The sequence below is a fragment of the Amphiprion ocellaris genome, chromosome 5 (genome assembly GCF_022539595.1).
Source record: "Amphiprion ocellaris isolate individual 3 ecotype Okinawa chromosome 5, ASM2253959v1, whole genome shotgun sequence".
Lineage (NCBI taxonomy): Eukaryota > Metazoa > Chordata > Actinopteri > Pomacentridae > Amphiprion > Amphiprion ocellaris.
The window spans coordinates 716,131-742,262 of record NC_072770.1 but is presented as its reverse complement, the minus strand read 5'-3'; the positions used below and the strand labels follow the sequence as shown (position 1 = coordinate 742,262).

Genomic DNA, 26,132 nt, shown 5'->3' with positions numbered 1-26,132 from the left:
GGGCAGGAAAGGGACAGACAAAATCTGCTCTTGTCCTGTTCCACTGTGTAATAATGGTTGATGGATCCTACACCTATTAACTGTTTCTGGATCATTGGGACAAGTCAGATGAAGTTAAGTCACTGTTATTTATATGATATATTAAATACAACTGTCATTGAGTGAAAGCCATGATGTGAATTACTTGAGTCATTTAAATGTGAAGGATTAAAATCCTACAAAAGTAATACCATGTACAACTTTGCATGACTATGATAAATATTAAGGCCAAAACCTAACATTTTTATTAATTATAGAATTGACTTGGTTAATTTAGAATTAAAGCTACACAAGAAAGCCCAACAAATCCAAAGATTCCCTAGATTTTTGTTTTGTTTTGGGTGGGGATTATCTTTGTACATATGTGTTCAAAAATATTATTCTACTGATTTATATATTGTAAGGTATTGTCATGTGTACTATTATTGTATCATGTAATTAATTATTTTCATCATTTCTGTCTTCCCGCCTCTTTAATCTGCCAGCTGTAACCTGTGAGCTCATCGCTGAATCAATGGATAAACACATAAACTAAACTAAATAAATCCACCCATCCATCACCTATACACTGGTTTATCATCTGTAGAGTTGTGGGGGATGGAGTCTATGAGTGCAGTGTTAAATGAAAAATACAAAATCTAAATAAAAATGTATTTGACTGTGAAGTTCACTGAAGTAACAGTTGATAATAGGTTGTAAATTTTAAATTTAAATCTGTTGAATCAGTTTGCAAGGTCATAATACACCTTTTGTCTCATTTATTCAGAAGATTATGGCTTATTTATTTAATTTCATACATTCTGGGGGACAAATCACAGTTCATCTGTTTTCACATTGTGAACAGTTATTAAGTTTTGGACGAGGAGTATTTTGTTTTGTATACAAATATAACAACTTTACTTCCCTGACTTTAACAGAAAATCAATCACCGATATCTTTCAGAAAAATGATAATTTTGACTGAACATAACAATGGTAAATAATTAGCAGTATGTGAGAGAGGATCATGTGTGAAATGTCCAAAACAGCTTTGATAAAATGGTTTTGTGGGTCACAAGAGAGGCTGAACTCAGACTGCATGAAGTGTCAGTGGAGACATGAACACGAGGGCCCATGAAACACGTCGTGTCACTTAATTTATCCAACTTCATGCATTCTGTGACCATTTTTAGTGGCTTTTTAGACCTGCTTGGTTTGTTTGTGTGTTTTTTTTTTGTGGTGCACAATAAAAAAAACTGGACCAGAGATCACTGACTCTGCTCATGCTCTTCTTCTCGAATGTGAATGTGGCAGTCAGAAAAAAACCCCTGCATCTCAACAATGATCATTTCATTCAATAAGGTAAGTTTTCATGTGTTCTATATTCATCACACATGAAGTGAAATACTTCAAGCCTTTTTTGGTTTTAATTGTGATGATTATGTTGTATATCTCATGGAAAGCAAAAATCCACCGTCTGAAGTTATTTGAATGTTTACTAAGGTCGATTTTAAAAAAAGATTTACGATACAGAAATCAAATTTAAAAAATTAATAACTCTAACTAAATATTTTAGTATTTTGACAAAGTGGATTTCAGATTTTCATTAGCTATGCCACAATCATCACAACTAAAACAAAGCTTTAAGTCTTTCACTTTAAGTGTAATGAGTCTAGAATAAATCAACTACTTTCTTCAAATACTGATGAATAATATTGAACTTTTTCACGATGTTATGCTTTTTTTTAGATCCATTAGTACCAATAGTATAGTAATATAGCAACGTCTCACTAGAGCAGAAAATCAATCAGCAACATTAATATTAAAATATATATTACTGAAAAGTTTAAACTGGTACTAAAACTCCTGAAAACCAAAAACAAACTGCACAAAAGCTCTTATACTATTAACAGCAGAATTCTCCTTTAATTGTGACAGATACAATGGCATGACGTTTAGGGTGACCATATTTGATTACCAAAACCCAGGACAGTCACCCAGCAATGACATACTCAAATATACTCAAAATTTACTCACAGATGCCTTATAATTTCAATACATTGAAAGTATGCCTCCTTCAAATGGATAGAAAACTGTTATATTACCAAATACTATCTATAACCAAAAACACAAATTCAGAAAGGCTTCTCAGAGGTTACTCAACATGTTTTGTTTTATTTTCTAAAACAACAAATGAAATAATGATAGAAATAAAACAACAAAAAATACCTCTGCTATATTAGCAATCCATCTTTAACAAAAATAGCTCTCACAAACTTACAAAAACTAACAAAAAATATCTGTATCTTTAGTTTTAGGACAATTTAGTTTCCCTGTGAAAATCAATGAAAACCAGGACATTTTCAACACTTTATTAAAAAAAACAAAAAAACAATCAGGACGGCCAGGACAAGACATCAAAACAGGACATGCCCTGGGAAAACAGGACGTTTGGTCACCTTATGCTAGAGCAGAAAATCAATCACCAACTACAGACTAAACAAGAAGTAAACGCAGCAGACCGGTCGCCATTACGGCTCTGAGTTGTACACGGCTACAACGAAAGGGCGACACTGGTCAGAGCCAACATGGCGCCCATTCCCCTTTAAACAAGAAGCCAATCGAATTCATGTAAGTGTCTTCAGTCCAATCAGAACCCACCAGAGGGCGGGACTTGCGGAGCGGGGAGGAGCGGTTTTGGGGTGTTGTGAATTCGTGTAGCTAAGAAATCTTGAGTGGGAGTTGTCGGACCTATTTGCTGTGCGTTTTTCCCGTGGATTCGCACCGATCAACGCTTCAGCCGCAGCTATGCCCGGAATAGAAAAGCTGCCGATAGAGGAGACGCTGGAGGACAGCCCGCAGGTAACGGCTCTCCTCCCTGGACGCTACATCTAGCATGCTAACGTTAGCCACATACAGGCTAGGCTAGCTGTCTTTGTAGGCGAAGTGTTTGCCAACATCAAACGGAGAGAAGACTGATTTTAGCAGCATGCTAACCACCAAGGGCCCCGCTAAGCACAGCTGTCAGGCGGACAGCTAGGAAGGGTTACACCAGCTGTGCTGCGGGTTTAAAGGTGACGACTGTACCGATCAGCTGTTGGAAGTTTCCGCCAAGACGCCTGAGCTAAATATCAGAGCATCCAGCGGTGGTTAGCGCTGAGGTCAGCTCTGTTCAGCAGGAGTAGCAGGCTACTTCCCTAGCCACCAAGTCGTCCTGCTGCTGTCTGCCACAGTGAGATGTAAATGTCACTCAGCCAGTCAGCTGCCTCTGCATTGCTTCAGATGGGCGACACACATCCTGGTCAAGTGTTTCTTGCACCGCAACACCTGCTGTGACATCACGAATTCGGGCGTGGTCTGAGTGTGGTGCACTGGAATGTCCAGGTTCTAGTTAAAGGTGTTTGGATGTTCAGGTTCAGTTCATTTTTTCTGAGTTTGTCTCTGCTGATCGGGGACAAGTGTCATAAAGCAGTATAAGCAAATGAGCCAAACGTGAGTCATTGTGGATTTACCATCCAGTCATGTGGGTGATCAAGTTTAACAGGTATATTCTGTACTAACATGCAACATCATCAGAGCCATGAGTGCACAAAGTACAATTAAGGGGTGAACAAGGCATGCTGAGTTTTCATGAAGGTGGCTCTTTTTAAACCTGTCAGATCACCAGGATGCTGCACAGCTAACCTTCTCCACAGGAGGAAATCTGACTCTATCTTCTGTTAGTTGGGCAATGTGTGTAATACAGTGCTTTTTCACCTCGGTCGTCCTCAAAGCTCTACACTGTTCCTCCTTCACTCACACACTGAAATGCACGGTGCTCACCTGCCATTGGAACAACTTCAGGTTCGGTGTCTTTCCCAGGGACAGCTTAGTATGCAGCAGGACCAGGGTTTGAACTGTCCACCTTACCATTAGTGGACAGCCTGCTCTACCTGGGCCACAGCTGTCCAGATGTGTGGCACAGCTGAGGAACTGTTGTATTTGCAGACCTGTATTTTAGTAATACCACTGAAGCAAACTGTTTGCATGGCATTCCCATTAGAACCTGCATGTATTTAGCTGGTGATGCAGAAAATACATAAACATGTTTCTGCGTTTGGCCCTGATTTGCTGCCAGGTCTGTTTTACACTGCTGTCACTGCATCTAATAGAACATAGATTAGTCTGCTGGTATTTATCACAGCAAATATTCTACCAGTAACATTAATTTCACTTTGATTTGGCCAAAAACTAAACTGATTTCCACTTTTTCCTGATTATGGAACAGTGCCAGACATAAATGCACTTCTAGAGTATCATGTTTAAATAAATTAAATTTAAAGATTCAGAGCTCTGTTGCACAACTGTCATGTGAGAAACACTGAGTGGTCAAAGACACATAATAGCTTAAATGATTATAAGTTTTCTACTGGCATCCCTCTCCTGAATCATTTGCAGTAACAGCACAGCGTTGCTTTTTACTGTCATACATTTTTATATTCATTGCTCTCCGTTATACCAGCTTGTTCCTTTTCCTTTTGCTATAAAAGCACAACTTGAAAATGTTAGATAAAAAATGTTAAAAATGGTGGAACACTGTGACATTAAAAACATGTAAAAACTGTGAAATTATACAGTAAATGTGTGTAAAATAATTATGTTTTTCTGTCAGATTTAAATACTGTGAAACTATATAATTTTACAGTCACACATGGTTAAAGAAAATTTGTATTTTTTTAAAATACAGATTTTTTTATATACAATTTTAGGGTACAGTTTTTTTTCAACGTATAAATGATTAGTTTTGTCTTTGTTTTTACTAGATATTATCTTTAATTTAACAAAAAATGAAAATCTGTAAAATATCCTATTTTTGAATCCTTAATATATATACAGATTTTCTTACAAATAACAGAAAACATATGCAAAACATTTATATTTTTTGAGGATTTAGGAGAAAAAAGGTGTAATTTTAAGGCCAGACGTAAAAAATATTCAATATTCATTCATTATTTTTTTAGGGTTGATGTAAATTGTTACTTTTCCTGTGATTTTACTAGTTATTATTTATAATTTAGCCAAATAGGGGAAATTGTAAAATGAATAGTAAATTGTTGAATCAATTCCAGTTAAACCTGATGAAAATATTCACATTTCTACAGTGTAAATGGATGTGGGAGGGACTTCTGGTAGTCACACTGAGGATCATTTAGGGCCATCAATGATTTAATGGAACTGATTAACCCTAACATTGTCTTATTTTTTTTTGCATGTAGACTCGCTCTCTGCTGGGGGTGTTTGAGGAGGACACTGCAGCCATCTCCAACTACTGCACACAGCTGTATCAGGCCATGCAGAGGATTTATGATGCACAGGTACACACACACACAGATACCAGTGTTGCTACAGACACTTGCAGACTGTTATTCTGCGGTGGCTGTGGATTAGATTGTGTGTCTCCGACTGCTCAGTGCTGCTGTTTTCTTTTTCAGAATGAGCTCAGTGCTGCGACTCACCTGACCTCCAGACTGCTGAAAGAATACGACAAACAGGTAGACCACGTCACCTCAGCGACCAACCTGTCACGCTGTTAAACTCTATAATAATATAATAAAAACTTTATTTGTAGAGCACCTTTCAGAAGAACATTCACAAAATGCTTTGACAGGTAGAACATAAAAAATGACAAAAATGGATAGCTAATTAAAAGCTGGTTAAAAGGATGATATCACACAAGAGAAGCTGAAGAGAAAATGAAAGATAGAAATAGATTAAGATCAGGAGGATAGAAAGAGGGACAACAAGCAGTGAATATTTAAAAAGGGATAAAAAGGCACAGAGTGATAAAAGGGAAATAAAAGAGAACTTCACTGGAAGGTGAGTCTATGAAAGAGGGTTTTAAGAAGTGATTTAAAAGAAGTTACTGATTCAGCGCGTCTTATCTCCTCAGGCAGGTCGTTCCAAAGTTGAGTTAAAAGTGATCAGTACAATCTTAAAATCAATTCTAAAACAGACAGGGAACCGATGAAGAGAAGCCAGAATAGTGATGTCGTCTGTTAAAAGCAGTGAGAACACAAGTAGGAGGAGTATCATTCTATTATCATTCTGATTTAGAGTGAGAGTGGAATGTTTACTTTTACAGCAGTTTTCAAAACCAGTGTTCCAAAATGCAGCAAATAATAGAAATAGAAGCAAAATCCATCCATAAGGGATTAAAATACATAACAAAGTGTCATTTATGCAACAAAAACATCAGGCAAGAATTACTAGCTTTAAGAAGTCATTCACAGGAACTAATGTGGTGTGCTCTAACAGTAAAGGTTCAGTCCTCTCTGGTTTTTAATTTAGACACAGGAACAGGCAAAATTGTCTCATTTGAGCAACTCTGTCAAGTTTCAAGTAAAGAACATCTCTGAAATATGACCTGGAGCCTGACCATGACGGACTTCTGAAGAAATCAGTAACATCTTAACATCAACCTCAAAGCAAAAAGACAGCAGAGTGTGGGGATGCTAGAAGCTACTGTGTTCTCTTTTTGTGATTTTAGAAAATGATCTGTCTTTGAGCTGTCTTCCACTTAAGGCTTTGATCTAGTACAGTAAAATAAAAGTATGCATTAATACTATGAAAGTGTAACATGAATCTCATGTTACTGTATTTTCTCAGTAATGTACTTTCAAACATGTCAGATATTTTTACACCTCTAGTCTTTTTGTGGCAGCTGTCTATCTTGGCAGCTTGACAGATGAATCAGTCCACAGTGTGTTTCTGCAGCAAGGCATCCAGAGACTCCTTGGATTGATTTTTACTCAAAACGTGTCACCAGAGCCTCCAGAAACTCCTGCAGGTTAAACTGATGGAACTAAACTCACTAGCCGAGCAACAATAAGGCTACAAACCGTTCATGATAATAATATTATACTCTGTGGAGAAGCCATTTTACACTCTGTGCATTCAAAAAGAAGAACTGAAGTTATATTCAGGCTAATATGGTGCATTTACCACTAGCCTTCAACCCTAGAACGGGAGCCATCTGTCCTGTGACCCATCAGTTTTATGACCCAAGTCATTAGCTCAAAGGCTTATGACATTAACTATCAATGATATAGCATCAGTTACCAAACTTAAAGCATTAGCCATCAGTGTTATAGCATGAACCACCAGCCTTATAGCATTAGTTATAGCATTAGTTACTAGTGTTCTAACATGAGATACCACCCTGTAGCATTAGCCATTAGTGTTATAGAAATTTACAAGCAAGTTATGAAAAACAAGTGCATGTTGTGGAATCGGCCTCAAGAACTCACAGTTTGGATTTAAAAGCACTCAATGAGATCAACAGCTTCCAGTTTTTCTGCAACATATTCCATGCAGAAGGTGAAGAGTAAACCAAAACCATTTTTCCCTGTTCAGTACGAACATATGGAACAATCAAAGTCACGGCTTTCTGGGACTAGCCACAGACCTATAATGCTAGTCACTGGCTGTGCAAGACAGCAGCCTTATAGCATTAGCTGTCTTATAACTATCCATCCATCATCTACACACCGCATAATCCTCATTAGGGTCGCTGGAGTCTGTCCCAGCTGACTGAGGGTGAAGGCAGGGGACACCTGGACAGGTAACAGTCTATCACAGGTTCACCTGGACAGGTAACAGTCTATCACAGGTTCACCTGGACAGGTAACAGTCTATCACAGGTTCACCTGGACAGGTAACAGTCTATCACAGGTTCACCTGGACAGGTAACAGTCTATCACAGGGCTACACATAGAGACAAACAATCACACTCACATTCACACCTACAGACAATTTAGAATCACCAGTTAACCTCAGCATGCTTTTGGACTGTGGGAGGAAGCTGGAGAACCTGGAGAAAACCCACACATGTACAGGAGAACATGGAGACTCCATGCAGAAAGATCCCAGAGAGGCTGGGATGTGAACTGGAAATCTTCTAGCTAGGCGGCGGTGCTAACCACTGAGCCACTGTGCAGCCCTGTGTTACAACTAATGTTGGTCAAAAGACTTATCTCAGCAGCCATAGACCTTATAGTATACTGATACAGAATAATAGCAACAGCTGCAACCAGACTCCAACCATCTGCAGTTTAACAAAAGCACTAAAGCACTAGATATTCTCCATCAGTCTTATCTCCCAGCACCAGCCACTAGCCTCATGTGTTCCTTCACACAGTTCTGGTTCTATGTTAGAGTCTGTCTGTCTGACACTTTGGTCCAGAGCAGCATGCGTTTGTAGGTCAGGGGATCAGAGCAGTTCGTACAACACCCTCAGGTCAATGTGTAGCTAAAAGGTACTGATGCTGTTTCCTCTAATACACCTATGTTGTTGTTGTTGTCTGCAGCGTTTTCCTCTAGGGGGCGATGATGAGGTGATGAGCTCGACCCTGCAGCAGTTTGCAAAAGTCATTGATGAGGTGAGAGAGAGCATAGAAAACACTCATGTCTGTGCTGTTCTCTGCTCATGGAGCTGCTTCATGGTGAACGTCTCTTCTCTTTCTCCTTCCAGCTGAGCTCCTGTCATGCTGTTCTGTCCACCCAGCTCGCAGACGCCATGATGTTTCCCATCACTCAGTTTAAAGAGAGAGACCTGAAAGGCAGGCCACGCATTGTTTGTTGTCACATTAGCAACTGACATAGACCAGTTTGAAACCTTGTTGCAGGATTTGCTTTAATTCAGCCACATTAGGGCCACATTTTTGATCAAGACGGATTTTGATTTAATATCCAACCAGAGGAAAAAAAACAAACATTTGTGCAAATCACATTACAGAAAAAGCAAAATATCACGTGCATTGTAACATGCAGTTCACTTTGTGTGTCTCCAGAGATCCTAACGCTTAAAGAAGTCTTCCAAATAGCCAGTGATGGTGAGTTCATGAAGCTCAGAATCTCTATCAATGCTTATTTTTTCAAAACCATTAATTAGTGCATTAAGTTTTAAGAAGTCAAGTAAAACGCGACCATCTGGAAGTTACAAGGGATGAAATTAAAAACCTACATTGCCCAAAGGTTAGAAATGAGTCCTGCTGTAGAATGTTATACGAGTTTGCTTGTTTTGTTTTGTTTTTTATGTGGAGCCACTGTAATGTTTTTTTTGCTTATGTTAGGTCAGTTAATGTCTCTGGGCTGCCTGTCAAAAACTTTAAAGGATTCAGCTCAGAATAATAATGAAAAATGTATAAATCCTCACATTTTAGAAACTTGAAGAAAAAAGTATTACGAATAGTTTGTTGATTCTTCTTGCTAATATTTTTGTTTGTGTTAATACATATGTGAGGAGGACAACCTGCCCTAATTCAACTGAAGATAAGCAATCTGTGCCAGTGGGACTTCTTTACTTTGTTGAGGTTTATCTGTGCTTTATTAGTTTTAACTGAGAAACATGTTTATCCTTTAAATCAGTCTGTTTGTGTGTCTCTGTCCTCAGATCACGACACAGCCATTAACAGATACAGTCGTCTGTCCAAGAAAAGGGACAACGACAAGGTAACAGCCTTAGCAACACACAGATTATTTATTACTTCAGTATCAAAACAGGAACCTTCCTGGTTAATCTCCACAATTTTTATCTTTTCCCAGCTGTTTTCCTCAAAATGACTTTGAAACTGGAAGTTAGTTGTGTTGAGTTGATAAGCAGTGACTAAATGAAAGGATCCAGTGAGTTCTCTGTAGACACCCTTCACATTTTGTATGCGCAGGTGACAAAAGGTTTTATAGCATTTTTGGTGCCCAACAAAGTGGTTTTGGCTACAAATGTGTGTGTGTGTGTGTGTGTGTGTGTGTGTGTATATATATATATATATATATATATATATATATATATATATATATATATATATATATATATATATATATATATATATATATATAAATAAAAATAAATAAATAAATAAAAATTTACATTATAGCCATGAATCTGTGAGTAAAGTAAAAAGCATTACCAACTTTTAGATCATATAAACTAGTTTTAGATTAGTTCCTTCACTTTGCTTCAGTTTTTGGATTATTACACAGATTTCTTTCTGAGCACACATTTCAGTTTATTTCTATGATAACTAGACAACACCTTGCACGCTGAGCACCACACCAATACATTCCAGGACCACACCCATCTTATCTTCACACCTCAAACCTTTTATTACCTCATTTTGCAGAGATGTGAAGCCATCATGTTGACAAAATCTGTCCACAGACAAACAGATGGACACTTGCCAAACCTTCAGACTCAGAACCTGCTCTGTAATAGTCAGTTAGGCTGTCATGTTTTTAGTGAACTTACAGCAAGTGAGGAGTTTGTGGGGATGAGGGATGAGTGTTTAAAAAGTGTCTCCTGTCTGCAGCAAGGGTCAGGTTTCCAACCCAGCAGCTTCCTGACAGGAGGACGGTTAGCAGCGTTATATTAGTGTGAAAGTTCCCATTATCTGACCCAATTGATGTTGTCTGGGTGAGTGATAATATCTGGCATCTGGCTGTAATAAGAGCAGAGTGTTGTGTGTTCCAGCTGCGAGCGGAGGTGGTGGAAGACGTCTACACCTCCCGTAAGAAGCAGCACCAGACCATGATGCACTACTTCTGCTCTCTGAACATGCTGCAGTACAAGAAGAAGACGGCTCTCCTGGAGCCGCTGCTGGGCTATATGCAGGCTCAGGTACTGTCACAACACTCCCACTCACTGCACACTAAAGGTGAGCTCAACAATACAAAGACTTGATCTGGACCAGGACCCTGATCTGCAAACCAATGCTTTTATGCTTTTGATTCAGTCTTCTGCTGGTCATGTAACACACGTCTGTCTACAGAGGTGTTACAAGAGGTCGTCATTCAGAACTATTGAGTTAGTGGCTGCAGTCCCAGTCTGTTTCACTGTGTAACTGTGTGGGAGCTCTTCATGTGCTTCAGTGCAACAGCAGAAAGGACTGAGCATCACTGTTCGTAAAGACAAGGAGACTGAAGTCATGCTGATGTTGAATGCTTAATCCTCTAATCCACAAGCAGCGTTTTTGTTTCTGTCACATTTTACTCACTCTGGGTTCATTTTTCACCACAATATAGAATCTTGCACCTCTATGGAAACAGCAGAGCCATGGTTAGAAGTAGAGAGATGAGAATTATAGCAAACTTATAACAAAGTTGTAGTGCAGTCAATCATAATAAAAGAAAAAATGGAAATTTATATTTATTTGATTGTTTAACATAAACTGAAAACATGGAATTAGTATGTAGAGAATTTGTCCCATTTCTGAATCATCAGCAGACTACATATGGGTTCCCATGGCAACACAACACATACAGTGTGTGATACTGTTCATTCACACAGCTTCATTCAGTGGTATTACTGATGTACAGTTCAACAGGTTTGAAGATAGAACACATTACCCGCAGCTCATAGAGAATCATCAGGATATGAAGTGGTCAAAAGGAGAGGCCGATTTAAACACAAAACTCTGAACACATCTGCTCTGGACCAGGCCAGCTGTGCTGCATAGGCCCCCAGGTCGTCTGCCACCTTGATCTGGCTTTAAGCTCAGCATACCTCACTAACCCATTGATCTTGCTTTAGAACAGCCCTCTGATGATCTTTCCTCTGTTTCTGGTCTTTGCAGATCAGTTTCTTCAAGCTAGGCTCAGAGAACCTCACCCAGCAGTGGGAAGACTTCCTGGGAACTATCGGCACCAGCGTCCAGAAGTAAGTTCCTCACACCCACCTCCTTCATCTGAAGAGTGTCCTGAGTTTACATCAACACTCTAAAAGAACCATTTTTCACTTTAAGTCTGTTTTAAAAATGTTTTGGTGTTGGAGAAATGTTCTGTTCCTGGACACGTGAAGAAATCTGCAGCTGGAGACAGATTTGATGAACCTGTGTCTGTTTGTTCAGTGTTCGACGGGAGATGGAGGAGGAGGTGGGGCAGATGCAGCAGACCATCCAGCAGATGGAGAGGTCATGTGACCCGCTGTATGCACCATGTGACCCTGACCCTGCCTACTCCACTGTGTGTCGCAGCCTGACCAGGAAACAGGGCTATCTGCACATCCGCAAGTAGGACACAAACACACTCACATTTACTGTCGTTTATTCACATTTCTGTTTCATGCAGGTGGGAAAGCTTTGAATTTTCCATGAGATTGTCATGTAACACATAAAAATAAGTTTCTAGATTAAATGTTTAGTACTTTGTGCATGTGAGTGGGGGCTAACAAGCTCATAATGAGGCGGTTCAAATGTAAATAGTTAAACAGTATTGGACTAATGCACAACCTCCAAGCAGCAACCTACATACTGAAAATGTCACGTTTTTATGTTTTATACTGTATGTTTGAATGTGTTTGAACTTTGTTTCCTCTGTACGGTAACCTTGAATGTTCTGAAAGGCACCTATAAATAAAATGTGTTATTATTATTATTATTATTGTTTAGAGGCTCTCTGAATTCTACATTTTAATATCATGCTCAGGTCACTGCATGCAAATGTTCACTAGAACTATTTCTTCCATCTCTACTTTATTGGGGAACTCCTGCATTGTAGGCTGAGTGCCGCTTAGGACAACAGCGATTGTTCTGGCTGTTCAGTCCCTAATCAGAGATGGTTCAGGGTGTTTTAACTGAAGTGAAATCATTAAAAAAGGCATGCCCAGCTTGCCTTACTCCAGGATTTAAATGAAGCGTTGATAGAGAACATCTTCAGCACCACACAGAGCTTCCTACAGAGAGTAGTTGATCAGTAGACTCAGCGTCTCACTCCCGGCCTGGAGAGCCGACACAAAGGCCCTCGCTGTGCTCACAAAGCCAGTGTTGGAGTTCTGTGTTTTCATTACCCTCAGTTGGGGATGAATTAAATCATTTGTGTTTTGCAGTTCGTCAAGTGTGACTCAGAGGCTGCTCAGCTCCAAAACAATCAGCAGACACTAAAGTAAAGCTCCCCTGTGCTTCCCCATGGCTCAGTGATGATTCCTGTCTGTGAAGCTTCGCCACTTTTTCACACCAATTTTCATTCACTGGCTCAGCAGATATTTGGTGTTTTATTCCTTAACTTATTTTTGATCTGCAGCTGCTTTAGCTTCAGGAGACGCTGCCTCTGTATGAGAACATTTACTACCATTATTACAATTATTATTACTTATCACTACCAAATGAAGCTGTTTTCTTTAGCGCTACTGTGTTAATCAGGACCTCCACCTCCTGTCTTCTCCTTGTTCCATGTTATTGTGCCATCAGAGCATTTTAAAGGAAAGTGTTTATGTAAATGAGACGTGCACAACCACAGTTATACAGAATACTCCCTGTCCTCTGTACAAGTAATAAATACCACTGTTCCTGCTGCTGGTTCTTATAGTTTGATAAATGAGACAAATAAAAGACAACCAAGACTGACTGTGAAACACAACTGTCTTTTAATGAATCCAAAGCTAGAACTGTACAATGTTGTATCCTCATTGTGTTCTCTTTCTAGAACATGCTACAATCACTTTTCTGAAACCCACTGCATAAAATATATGTAATTACTTTAAAGCTGACTTGCTGTAGTGTTTGTAATCTGTTGAGTTGACGTTATCTGGTGTTAAAGTTGAGCAGAAATTGGAAGTTGGGATCTTTAGTCACAAACACCCTGACGTGCATGAATTTGTTCTTTCTGTCTGTCTCCCAGTAAGACCGGCCTGGTGTCGTCATCATGGGAGCGTCAGTATTTCTTCACGCAGGGTGGAAACCTGATGCACCAGGGCCGTGGTGAGGTGGCGGGCGGGCTGGTCACGGACCTGGACAACTGCTCCGTCATGGCCGTGGACTGTGATGACCGCAGGTTCTGTTTTCAGGTCACTTCCTTCGACGGCAAAAAGTGAGAGAACTTCTCTTCCTTACCATCCTCTCGCTGTCTGCAGGTTTTTGTGGTGTAAAGAACACTTTTTCTGTTTCTTCCAGAGTGGTGACGCTGCAGGCGGAGAGCAGGAAGGACTGCGAGGAGGTGAAATGTTGTTCTGTCATAGCTTCTGTTCTGTGTTTACCTGCTGATTCCTTCTGCTGACTCTGTCATGCTTCATCCAACAGTGGATTGCCACCATCAACAACATCTCCAAGAGGATCTATCTGAGTGAAAACGCAGAGGTCTGTGGCGTTATTTTTCTTAATAACTCATTCAATTGGGCTTTGTTGTCCATCTAACCCATTACGCCATCACATCCTTCCAGTGTCAAAGACTGTTAATAGCTGGATTCTTCTAAAAACGGCACCAAGAGGCGGTGCAGAAGTCTAGTTTCCTCTTAGACCCCCTGAACTGCAACATGCTGAAAATGTGCTGAAATGCAAACTATTCACTGCTGGGGAACAACAAGGGTTTACTACCTGTTTTTCAAGTCTCTTTTAAGACACTGGGTATGCGATTTTACTCACTTCAATGATCTGTTATAGTGACACCATTTTGTCATTGATATGCAGGTGAGTTGAACTTTATAGTTCCTCACAGCTTCATTCAGACACCACAGTCATCCACAAATGAGGTCTAATTCATAAGAATAAACAACAAAACTAAATCTAATCTGATAGCAAATTATCAAACTGTCCAAAAAGCTAATAGCCCCGTTGATTTGTTTTCCTAAACTCTGAAAACTTGGCCCATGTGTGATGATTATTTAAGTACTACTTTACCCACAATATAATAAAATGATCCCAACAGCTGTGATGGAGCTCAGTCCTCACCCTGAGGATGACTGATATGTGACAAATGATTTAAAGAAAGAAAGATACGTTCAGGTTGTTTGGTCTAATATTCTAAACTTTAAGGAACAGAAGGCTCCACAGAGCTGTGGCTGTTGGTCAGACTTCTACAGTGCTGAAAATAAACCTGGGCTTCTTCTTATTTTCCTCAATTAAACAGGAATTATGGGTAGTTCTTGTCCTACAAATAGCTTTTCATATATGAGAAAACTATTGTTCCAGGCTAGATGAAATTCTGCTGAATCTGTGGACCTTTCCAGTCTGTCCAGTCTGTATCTTAATCTGGAATCAGTAGCAACACAGCAGAGTACAAAACTAGAGCAGTAAAAAGCAAAAATCATCAAAGTTATTTGGATACATGCTGCTGAACTCGTTTCCTATTGGTTAATGCTGAAAGTGCTCTCTTTCTATTGGCAGGAGCTGGCAGCCAGAGTGAACCAATCAGCTCTGGAAGCTGTGACGCCATCACCGTCCTTCCAGCAGAGACATGAGAGCATGAGACCGAGCAGGTAGGACTGGGCTGATGATCAATGAGATGTTTGTTCCTTTTTAGAGAGACCCAAATGATGACATTAGGACTGTACACCCAGTAAAACAGAAGCTGGATCTGAACCAGAAAAACTAGGGAGTAAAGATTATTTACTAGCTGATATTATGGCCTTAAGCACAGATCTGCATCTTATAAACTATCAACAGACTTTTTATACTAAACCCTCTGAACCCCAAAATGGGCTGGTGGATTTAAAAGACGCTGTTGGCTGAACTGCAGGCAGTGTTCACACAGAGCAGAGAGAATCCAACAATAAATTAAAAATGTAAGCAATAAAGTATCAGCACTATGTAGAGTCCGCCAGTATTGCTGTGAGTTCTTGGAAAAATGTGTGTGCATTTTTATTGTAGGCTTTTAAAAGTTTTGTAAAGTGTTCAATCTCAGAAAATAAACTTTCATTTTTCCCCTTTTCATAATTTTTGCTGTTCTGTGTTGTGCTGCACAAAAGACATGTTCTGCTTCTCTCTGCTTTTAGCTGTGGTTTGGCTTCTTCCATAGAGGTGCAGGACTTTATATTACAGTGAAAAATGAGCCCACAGTGAATAAAAATGTGAAAGTAGTATAGAAAAAACACCCAGAATCTGCTTGAGGTTTTAGGTTTAACTCTGTACCGACCAGCCAGTCCCTGTAAGGACGCCAGGAAAAATATTCTCCCACTGATGTAAACCAGTCAGGGACCAAGCTGCTGCATTTTGATTTAACTGAAAATACTTAATACACAAAAACTACACTCCTATCAGCTGGCCAGTCACGTTTCATTTGTCCGTCATCATCTCTCTCCATCTGGGTTCCAGTAAAGGTCGTAGCGGCCGAGCAAGCAGCATCAGCTCCGTGGGCTCTGAGCCGTCACCTGCTCTCTCTGTGCTCTCATTGGATGCGCTGGTCGCCCCGGAAACACCCATCCAGTTTGACATCATTTCTCCCGTCAGCGAGGAGAACCTGGGGCAGAGCAAGACGGCAGCACAGTCCGGCAGGTAGGCGGTGTCTGTGTGCAGAGAAGCTGATTTAAAGGACTCATTTGGAATTCAATTTATATTTGGACATTTCCCTTTATTCTATAACATGCTCACGGCCGTTAGTAACTAGTGGAGGAGGCAGAGAACAGTTTTTAACGTAGAAATGATACCGGATGAATAGTGAGCCATTTGTTTTGTTCCTGTAAGACGTCGTCCTCCATTTAGAAGTCTCTCTGTTCTCAGATCGCTCACAAGTCAGTAAATAAGTCAAACAGAACACACTGAACACGTTTATAACATCTACATTAGACAGCTGCTTCATCCAGATCAAGAAAAAGCATCTCAACCAACAAGTACTGATGACCCCAAAAAACAGTTTCTAATGATAATCCTGATAAATCAGTAAATGTATCAGTTAATAGAGTAGTTTTAGGAAGTGGATTACTGTCTGTTGAAGCTGTTGATGGACATACTTTAGATCTGCTTTGACTTGATTCCCAATAAAAAAGAATTTGACATTGTTGTATTGTTTCTGATAATATAAGTCAGTGTAAAGACTCCTGAAGTGACTGAAAGTCGACTGTATGTGTTTCCACAGAAGGAGTAATCCATTTGGGGAGTCAGGAGACAGCACATCAGAGGACAGTGAAGGTAATGTTTGTCCATCTGGACTTATCAATATTATCTATTACTCAAAATGAAAACTGTTGTTCATGTTGACAATTTGTGCCTCAATCCTGTCAGTCAAATTTCCCTTGTTTGTTGATTTACCTTCAACAACGTCAGACAAAGCTGTGTTAGCTTCAACCCTCAGTAGTGAAATAAAGATTAACAATGTAGATGCTACATTATGAATCCCGCTCATTTTCATGCATTACGGATGAGGAGTTTCTGCCACGATGAATACTACTGAGACTACAATGTGCTTAAAAGAAGGAAAACTCATACCCAAACACACCTCTTAATGCCACCACTTCCCATTCATTAAACACATTATACAACCATTCACATGACAAACAGCCTACAACTTTTATTTTAGTTACAAAGTTTCAAAGTTACATAATCCATCCATTATCTAGACACCTGTAGATCCTCATTAGGGTCGGGGGGGGGGAGAGACTGAGGGTGAAGGCAGGGGACACCTGGACAGGTAACAGTCTATCACAGGTTCACCTGGACAGGTAACAGTCTATCACAGGTTCACCTGGACAGGTAACAGTCTATCACAGGTTCACCTGGACAGGTAACAGTCTATCACAGGTTCACCTGGACAGGTAACAGTCTATCACAGGTTCACCTGGACAGGTAACAGTCTATCACAGGTTCACCTGGACAGGTAACAGTCTATCACAGGGCTACACATAGAGACAAACAATCACACTCACATTCACACCTACAGACAATTTAGAATCACCAGTTAACCTCAGCATGTTTGTGGACTGTGGGAGGAAGCTGGAGAACCTGGAGAAAACCCACACATGTAGAGGAGAACATGGAGACTCCATGCAGGAAGATCCCAGGAAGGCTGGGACATGAACCGGGGACCTTCTAGCTGCAAGGCGATGGTGTTAACCACTGAGCCACTGTGCAGCCCTGAATACATAATTACAATATTAATATATATTAGAACTGTAATAACAGTAAATCACATATCAGACAGGAATGCTCTGGCTGAAGCCACATGCAGATGTATTATGTGTGTTTTTAACTCATTCTGGTTTCATGTGCTCCAGACTCCATCCTCCACCAGCTCTTCATCGTTCGCTTCCTGGGCTCCATGGAGGTGAGAACCGCTGAGTCGGTGGACGTCATATCTGAGACCATGAGGCAGATCCTGGCTGCCAGAGCCATCCACAACATCTTCAGGATGACCGAGTCACACCTGCTTGTCACCTGCGACTGCCTCAAGTATGACAGTTGAATGAAATGACCGACACTCTTCTCCTGTCAGCAGTTCTGATGTTTAAATGGACTGAATGCTTTCTGTTTTTAGGCTCATTGATCCTCAGACACAAGTCACTCGCCTCAGGGTAAGATGGTTCCTCTCCTCACGTGTTTCTAAGAGTTTCAGTGTCAGTCTTCTCTCATGGCGTTCTCCTCCGTCCTGCAGTTTCCTCTCTCCAGCGTGGTTCAGTGTTCGTCCCATCAGGACAACAAAAGGCTGTTTGGGTTCGTCCTGCATCCAGCAGGTGGGCGGGGCGATAGCCGGGCCGTCTGCTACATCTTTGAGTCCAACAACGATGGAGAGAAGGTTGTGATGCTGCTCATGAGTTTGACTGTCTGACTCTGCTGTGTCTGTCTGACTGTCTGACTCTGCTGTGTCTGTCTGACCGTCTGTCTGCTTCACCTGTTTCAGATCTGCGACAGCATCGGTCTGGCCAAGCAGATAGCCTTCCACTCAGAGATGGTGAGTCAGAGCTTTTTACTGTGACTCTGCACTAATGTTCAGTCCCTCACACTTCAGCAGTGATGTCGGCTCCTTCAGGTGAGGCTGTGGATGTTTGTTTTTGTTGAACAGGACCGTAAAGCGGTAGAGAAGAGGAAGGAGCAGGACAAGGCCAAAGAGAAGCAGCAGGAAGAGCTCAGCAAGCAGAGACAGATAGAGAAGGTGACATTAAACCCTAAAAGCAAACCAGAGCCCTGCTTTCATCTCTTTCAGTTTTTTTGATTCATTTATAAATTACTTGGTTGATAAAATGCAAATGAAACATCAGTTTCTTAAAAAGTATGGCATCGTCAGAGATATTCAGTTTATTTTCTCATTGGATTAAAAAAACAATCCTGTCACAGAAAAGCTGCAGAGATTTTTAAAAATATTTTTGCTATGTTACTCTGCATAAAAATGACATAACTTACCAGATGGACCTTTTAAAAATTGCCCAAATTACACCTTATTAGAGTCTGAAGCTATAAAAACTGACAATGTGTGACTCTCAGGAAGTTAAACGAACCGAAGCTTATGACGGATATTTCATCAAAGTCACTCTACAGTGTATTCAAAAACTATCTCTAGAAACCAGATAGTGTAAAAACAAATTAGTGCTCCTCATTCATGACTCGGCTGCAAGCAGCAGTTACATGACAACTTTCAGGGACCTTTGGGTTGAACTGCAGGCTGTGTTGACAGAGCAGAGAGGATGGAAACGAATATCTAGTGTGTAGAGCCACTATTTCCCCTGTATTGTAAAATCCATTGGCACTTAGAAACATGTTGTACATGTTTCTTTTTTTTTCTCTTGTATGATTCCTAGCATTAGCTCCAGAGGCTTAAATTTACATTTTAAATGGAGCAGTAAGCATTTTTAAGTCCCTTAAATGATCAAATTAAATGTCAAAATTTAGAGCCAAAATGGGGGATTTGCATTTTTATTTCAGAGGAGGGTTCATGTGGAGCTAAAGGATGAGGGTCAACGTGCACAAAAACAACTACTGATGTGTAACTCCTGAGTGTTTTCTGTTCCTCTGTCAGGACCTGGAGGAGCAGAGTCGCCTCATTGCTGCCTCCAGTCGTCCTGGCAACCCGCCCGCTCCTGACGGACAGTTCCTAGTTCTTAGCAACAGCCAATCAGAAGACAGCGACGCCGGGGAGGAGGGGAAGAAACAGGGTGAGTCTGAAGCCTAACGACACTCAGAGGATGCATGTTTAGCCTCCCAGGCGTGTCCCAGCCGGAAGACAACAGCTCAGGGATCAGAGGAGGGGACACCACCCGCCCGCCCGCCCGCCCGGGCTGCCTGGGGCCACAAAACATGTGCTTCCTCTGCTGGACTGAAGCTGGTGATGGAAGCTCTGAGAACAGAGGATAAACCTAACGCACCCTCACTACAACAGGAGGAAACGCCTCGTCAAAGACTTTTATTCTGTGTGTAAAAACGCTGCTTTTATACCGACCGGCTCCATTATCAAGAAAAGACAAAAACACATATAGATTAACCTGTAAGTCGCTGTTTTTTATGTTTGTTTTATAAGCGCTAACAATGACGGCGGAGGACATAAAGCAGAGCAGCATGTGAGGAATGATGAAGCAGCAGCATCTGAAGAAGATGTGGGAGAAAACACACGGAGACTGATGTGGAAAGTTTAAACGTCAGCTCAGCCTCAGCTGGTTCCTCTGTTGGTGTTGTTGGTTTAAAAAAAAGTGTCAAGTGATAAAACAGTGAAGAAAACAGCAGCTGATCTATCCAGCACCTGTAAGGCACATTTCTGAATGGTCTCTGTGTTCCCTTAAAACACGTTAGCATTTCCTCTGACCATCGGCCGTGTATGAAGATACATAAAGATAATAATATAAGGACAGTAATCTCCCTGATTTCACCATAGTTTTCCTCAAGGTCAGTTTTGAAGCTGTGGTGGTTCTGGCCGTCACCATCCTGGCAGCTCCTCCAAAGAGGTGATGTTAACTCAAAGCTGCCACGCCCTTCATTATGCATGACTTTAAGCCTTAATACAATATATATCAAATTAGCTCTAGAAGCTTAAACTTTTTGTGTACCAGGCTGTAAACTCGTATATATCAGCTGTAAAGCTGTGCATTTTAAAACGGGGTCTGTGGGGGTCGACTTGCCTTTAAAGGCGGCCTCAAGAGACATTTGAGGAAGTGACTGACTACATGCAGTGTTTGCATTGATGGTTATGTTGTGTTGCAGCTTCTGTATTCCTGAACTACTGTGGTGTGTTTCTGTCCTAGAAACTCACAGACAGATCCACAGAAAAATATCCACAGCTTTACCATCAAAGATCCGAGCAGATCAGCCTTTTAGAATGAATCAAAAGCTCTAAATAAATGAATCAAGTGTCTCGTCACATCGTAGCGTCTCCAGGACCGACACATCAGCTGTTTTTATGAGTCAGAGCAGATTAAAGGGAACACAGAAACGGTCCAGAAATGGATGAAACTCAAGTGGTAAGGCTGCCTTCCACATGGGCACATCATGCCCTTAGCAGGTCCATGGCTCTCAGGCACAGAACATGAACTAGAACAGCTCTTCCATGGGTGATTTGTGCACAAAAAATGCACAAAATTTAACTGCAGTCCAGAAAAACACTTCTCTCGTACACCATTTAGGGACTTTGTTTTCTTCAAACCTACAGAAGTCAATTTTAAAATGTAGTAAATATCCCAAAACCTTCTAAAATATTAAAGCCATTTTGTACTGCAGGAACTTAGATGTTTGTACATGTTCTGACTGTAGAATGACCCTGTAGAACACCTTCCAGGGTTGTTTTGGGGGGAGAAGATTGTACCTACTTCAGAGCAGGTCCTTCTGAGCAGCTCTGGAACATTCCCCGGTACCTTTTTTTCTGCTATCTCACTGAAATCATTAAGAGCATAAAATTCCCCTTACAGGCTAACACTAAAAACCTCTATTGGTGTAGTTCCTGCATTGTCATACAGCTGTCCAGTGACTCCTATTAGTCATTATTTTGGGGCACTCGAAGGTAACGTTGCGGTCGAAGGTGTTGGATCAAAAAGGCAAATTTCCTGCAGTGGAAAGCCACCTAAAATGTCGTGTAAATGCTAAAACGAAATTAATGTTTAATATTTCAGAGTGTAAACAGCATCAACAAGGCTGCTCAGCCACAGTATCATTTCTGACGGATGAAATATTTTAAAAATCCATGGTCCTCAGTGGTGGATTTGTAGTAGGATCACAATCATGTGATCATCAGCAGGCAGCTGATGTAGTGTTCACTTGTTGTCATGGTTACAGTGACGTTGTGCCGCTATCTGGCAATGATACAGAAATCTTTAACAAATCTGTGGATCCAGACTATAAGCTGCATCACTGATAAAATCTAATCACTTGGTCCTTGTGTCATTTCTGAGCTTCCCTGAAAACTTCATCCAAATCCGTGTGTCCATTTTAGAGTAATGATGCTAACAGACAGACAGACGGACAGACAAACAAACCAACGGCAATCGTTGGAGCCCTATAGTACTCCGCAGAGCATTCCTTGGCAGAGTAATGAAGCTGGAATAAGCTGATAGGGTATGATAATGATAATAATATTAATATTAATGATAATAATAATAATAGGGTTTAACTGCTACTGTTTTACCAACATTAAAGCCACTGAAGGAGAGAACAGCTGCATGTTTAGTAAAATGCTGTTCAGACAAATGAACGTCTTCACCTCGTTTGAACCTGAACCTTTGACCTATCAGAGATCATTATGTTGTGTCCAACAGTAACTCCTGCTGTTCTGTGGTTTTACTGATGAATGAAGCAGGTGAAGGTGGTCGATGGTTTAAAGTTAGTGATTTAGTGTGTCTTTCTAGTGGTCTCTGCCTGCAGAAGAATACTGACCACTGAACTTGTAACTGTTATCATGAATTAAAGCGCTGAGATCAAATCCTGCTCCTCCTGGTTCAGAGTTGAGCTCTGCAGTGAAAATGGAATGCCTCCGTCCTCCTCCAGGTGCCAACATTAAAGGAAAGTTCTCCTTTTTTTTAGTGTCGCACAACCAGATGTCGCCAGATGTGGTCATTCCTCCTGTTCGTGGTGACCAGTAACAGATCCCCTCTGAATACTGGTCCAATCACAGCCTGCATGAGTCAAATCTAGTGGGTATCTTCCATAGTTCCATATTTTCTGGTGGAGAATTCTCCGTCTACCTTTACTAAAATATTAATGCAGTAAGTCATGTTCTATTAAATTCTATCAGTTCTTTAAGTGTTTGTTGTTCTGACACTTGGCGTCTCTACAACAGAACAGATGTTGAGTGCAGTCATAGAGCAGAGAGGTGATGAGGTTGTAGATGTCGTCTCAGTCTTCCTGAAGAGCTCAGTGAGGTTGGTGGATATTTTAGGAGACACAATCAGTCAGACACCACAGGCATCGCTGATAGAAATGCAAATTTTAACCTTTTATCCAGTCAGAAGAGAAGACTGTTTGCATGTTGCATTTATGTTTTTTGTGCAATTGAAGAATAAACCTTTAAAATGAGAAAAGTCTAAATCTCAACTAAATGTAACTAAAATGAAAAGTTTCTACCACATTGTTGAGTCTAAACTAATGAGCTGTTAGATCAGTGAGAGCTGGGTTTTATCATCCGCTACGTCAGGTTGTCAGAGAAAGTCTGTGATTGATTCCATGGCTGATCTCCAACCAGCCTGTAATCTGGATTTATTAGTTATTCATCAGGCAGCAAAGTAAAAGTTCCGATTCTAGTACTAAAAAGACTTTTATTTAGGAGATATCCACCTGAGTCTCAAACTGCAGAAGACTCAGATTTGCTTCAGATACACGTTGGAGTGCATCGCTCCCACTAGAAGAACACCAATATGAACAGAAAACACAGTTTCAGTGTCCAGTTTAGACTTAAAAGATCCTCAACTCACCCCTTTAACGACATTGTTTCTTCTGGTCTGCATTTCTGCATTTGTCATGGAAAACACATGAGGCCGAGTCCAGCATCCCATGAGCCAGAATAGCCGCTGAATGTTGCAGAAAAGAAAATGCGACTTTAAACATTCTACTGCAGAATGAATACCTGCAGGGAATCAGGATCCTGTTGCTCTGTGAACAAAAGCACAAATTTCTCAACAAAGTCTTATTTTCTGACTCCATCTTCTTGCAAGATGCTGCGTTTCTCCTGAGGTCACGGCATTTACCAGGCATGTGTATGTGGGCCACTCACCTGGAGGCCTTTTCTGTTTTTTGTTGATTAGCCTTTTTCCAGAGTGATTCCTGGTGATTATCTGTAGAAACCAACTGAAGAAACTTAACCTTCTAGATCAGTGATGTGTGGAGACGAACAGGTCATGGCCTCCAGGGGCCAAAATCAACAGTTAGTGATGATGATTTAGTTTTTCTCGTGTTTGCTGGGAGGATGAGGAGAACTTGTGCTGATGGAGCTGCACTTTACTGACGCAGGAAAACACGATGTTGAGCTGTAAATATGTTTGGTGTTCCAGTGTCATGATTAATAAACGGCTTTTCAGTGATAAATAAAAGCACTAACTCCACCCGCCTGAGTCAGCCTGCTGATGTCTGATTGAACAAACATCCACCAGCTGCAAGCGATTCAGAGAATAAAACTGAATTATGACATGATTTTTCTTTTAAATCCTTCAATACTGACATTGGAAATGTTTGACCAACACAGTTATGTTTCTTTATGTACATACACTACTGTACACTACAGAAGTTTGGGATCATCCAGACAATTTCATGTTCTCCATGAAAACTCCCACTTTTCTCCATGTGCTAACATAACTGCACAAGGGTTTTCTAATCATCAATGAGCCTTTCATCACCATTAGCTAACACAATGTAGCATTAGAACACAGGAGTGATGGTTGCTGGAAATGTTCCTCTGTACCTCTATGGAGATATTCCATTAAAAATCAGCTGTTTCCAGCTACAATAGTCATTTACCACATTAACAATGTCTACACTGGATTTAGCATTCATTTACTGTTATATTCACTGAAAAAAGCTGCTTTTCTATCAAAAATCAGGACATTTGTAAGTGACTCCAAACTTTCGAACGATAGTGTAGATTAAAAAAACCCACTGAGAAATAATTTTTAAATATACAAATGTATAAAGTTATGTTAAACTTAAAAACGATGCAAAATACAAGATTACATTATCTATTTTTGTCAACTGGTCATTTAATCTTTGTCATATTATGTCTTTTTTAACCCTTCATTTTCTTTGTTATGTGGAACCATTTTTTTCAAATTAAAATTGTATTTTCTATCTTTTCAAATGATTTTAGCTGCAGAGAAACGCTGGTTATGGTTCGGAGCCACTGTAAATAAAATAAAAAGTCTGAAAATAAAATAAAGCAGAGACAGGAACTGGCCATCAAAACAACTTTATTATGTTACAAACATGAACATTTAAAATAAATACACCTTTTATTAAGATTTATGTGATGAAAATGTGAAAAACTGAGAGTGTGGTACAGAAACACTAAAACACTCTGGACACAGGAGATGTGCCTCCCTTCATATTTACAGTATCTCACAAAAGTGAGTCCACCCCTTGCATTTCTCCAAATATTTAATGATATCTATTCATGGGACAACACTGACGAAATGAAACTTTCATACAATATAAAGTAGTCACCGTACAGCTTGGATAACAGTGTACATTTTATCTTCCCATCAAAATAACTAAAACACAGCCATTAATGTCTAAACTGCTGGCAACAAAAGTGAGTACACCCTGAACTGAAAATGTCCAAATTGGGCCCAAGTGCACATTTTCCATCCCCAGTTTCATGTGACTTGTTAGCGTTAAAAGGTCTCAGGTGTGAAAGGTGAGCAGGTGTGTTTAATTTGGTAATATCACTCTCACACATCTCACATTGGTCACTGGAAGTTCAACATGGCACCTCATGGCAAAGAACTCTCTGAGGATCTGAGAAAAAGGATTGTTGCTCTACATAACGATGGCCTAGGCTATAAGAAGATTGCCATCACCCTGAAATTGAGCTGCAGCACGGTGGCCAAGAGCATCCAGCAGTTTAAGAGGACCGGTTCCACTCAGAACAGGCCTCGCCATGGTCGACCAAAGAAGTTGAGTGCACGTGCTCAGCGTCGAATCCACAGGTTGTCTTTGGGAAATAGGCGTAGGAGTGCTGCCAGCATTGCTGCAGAGGTTGGAGGGGTGGGGGGTCAGCCTGTCAGTGCTCAGACCATACGCCACACACTGCATCAAATTGGCCTCTATGGCTGTCGTCCCAGAAGAAAGCCTCTTCTAAAGATGATGCACAATGAAGCCCGCAAACAGTTTGCTGAAGACAAGCAGACTAAGGATATGGATTACTGGAACCATGTCCTGTGGTCTGATGAGACCAAGATAAACTTATTTGGTTCAGATGGTGTCAAGCGTGTGTGGCGGCAGCCAGGTGAGGAGTACAAAGACAAGTGTGTCTTGCCTACAG

The 26,132-nt window shown here is 40.6% G+C and overlaps 1 protein-coding gene across 2 annotated transcripts; it reads left to right on the top strand.

Moving 5' to 3' along the window:
* Positions 1 to 2,690: 2,690 nt before the first annotated feature.
* appl1 (adaptor protein, phosphotyrosine interaction, PH domain and leucine zipper containing 1) lies at positions 2,691 to 24,201 on the top strand. Of its 2 annotated transcripts, XM_023268407.3 has the most exons (22): positions 2,691 to 2,879; positions 5,273 to 5,371; positions 5,489 to 5,548; positions 8,363 to 8,434; positions 8,527 to 8,614; positions 8,846 to 8,887; positions 9,448 to 9,506; positions 10,522 to 10,668; positions 11,624 to 11,706; positions 11,897 to 12,058; positions 13,665 to 13,853; positions 13,937 to 13,979; positions 14,063 to 14,119; positions 15,146 to 15,237; positions 16,073 to 16,252; positions 16,833 to 16,885; positions 17,968 to 18,142; positions 18,228 to 18,264; positions 18,345 to 18,485; positions 18,591 to 18,641; positions 18,753 to 18,842; positions 19,704 to 24,201. In XM_023268407.3, the coding sequence occupies exons 1-22, from the start codon at positions 2,826 to 2,828 to the stop codon at positions 19,854 to 19,856; spliced, it is 2,127 nt and encodes a 708-aa protein (XP_023124175.2). In that variant the 5' UTR covers positions 2,691 to 2,825; the 3' UTR covers positions 19,857 to 24,201. The 2 variants fall into 2 exon arrangements, with proteins under 2 accessions (XP_023124175.2, XP_054866745.1); XM_055010770.1 differs by lacking the exon at positions 18,753 to 18,842.
* The last annotated feature ends 1,931 nt before the right edge of the window (positions 24,202 to 26,132 follow it).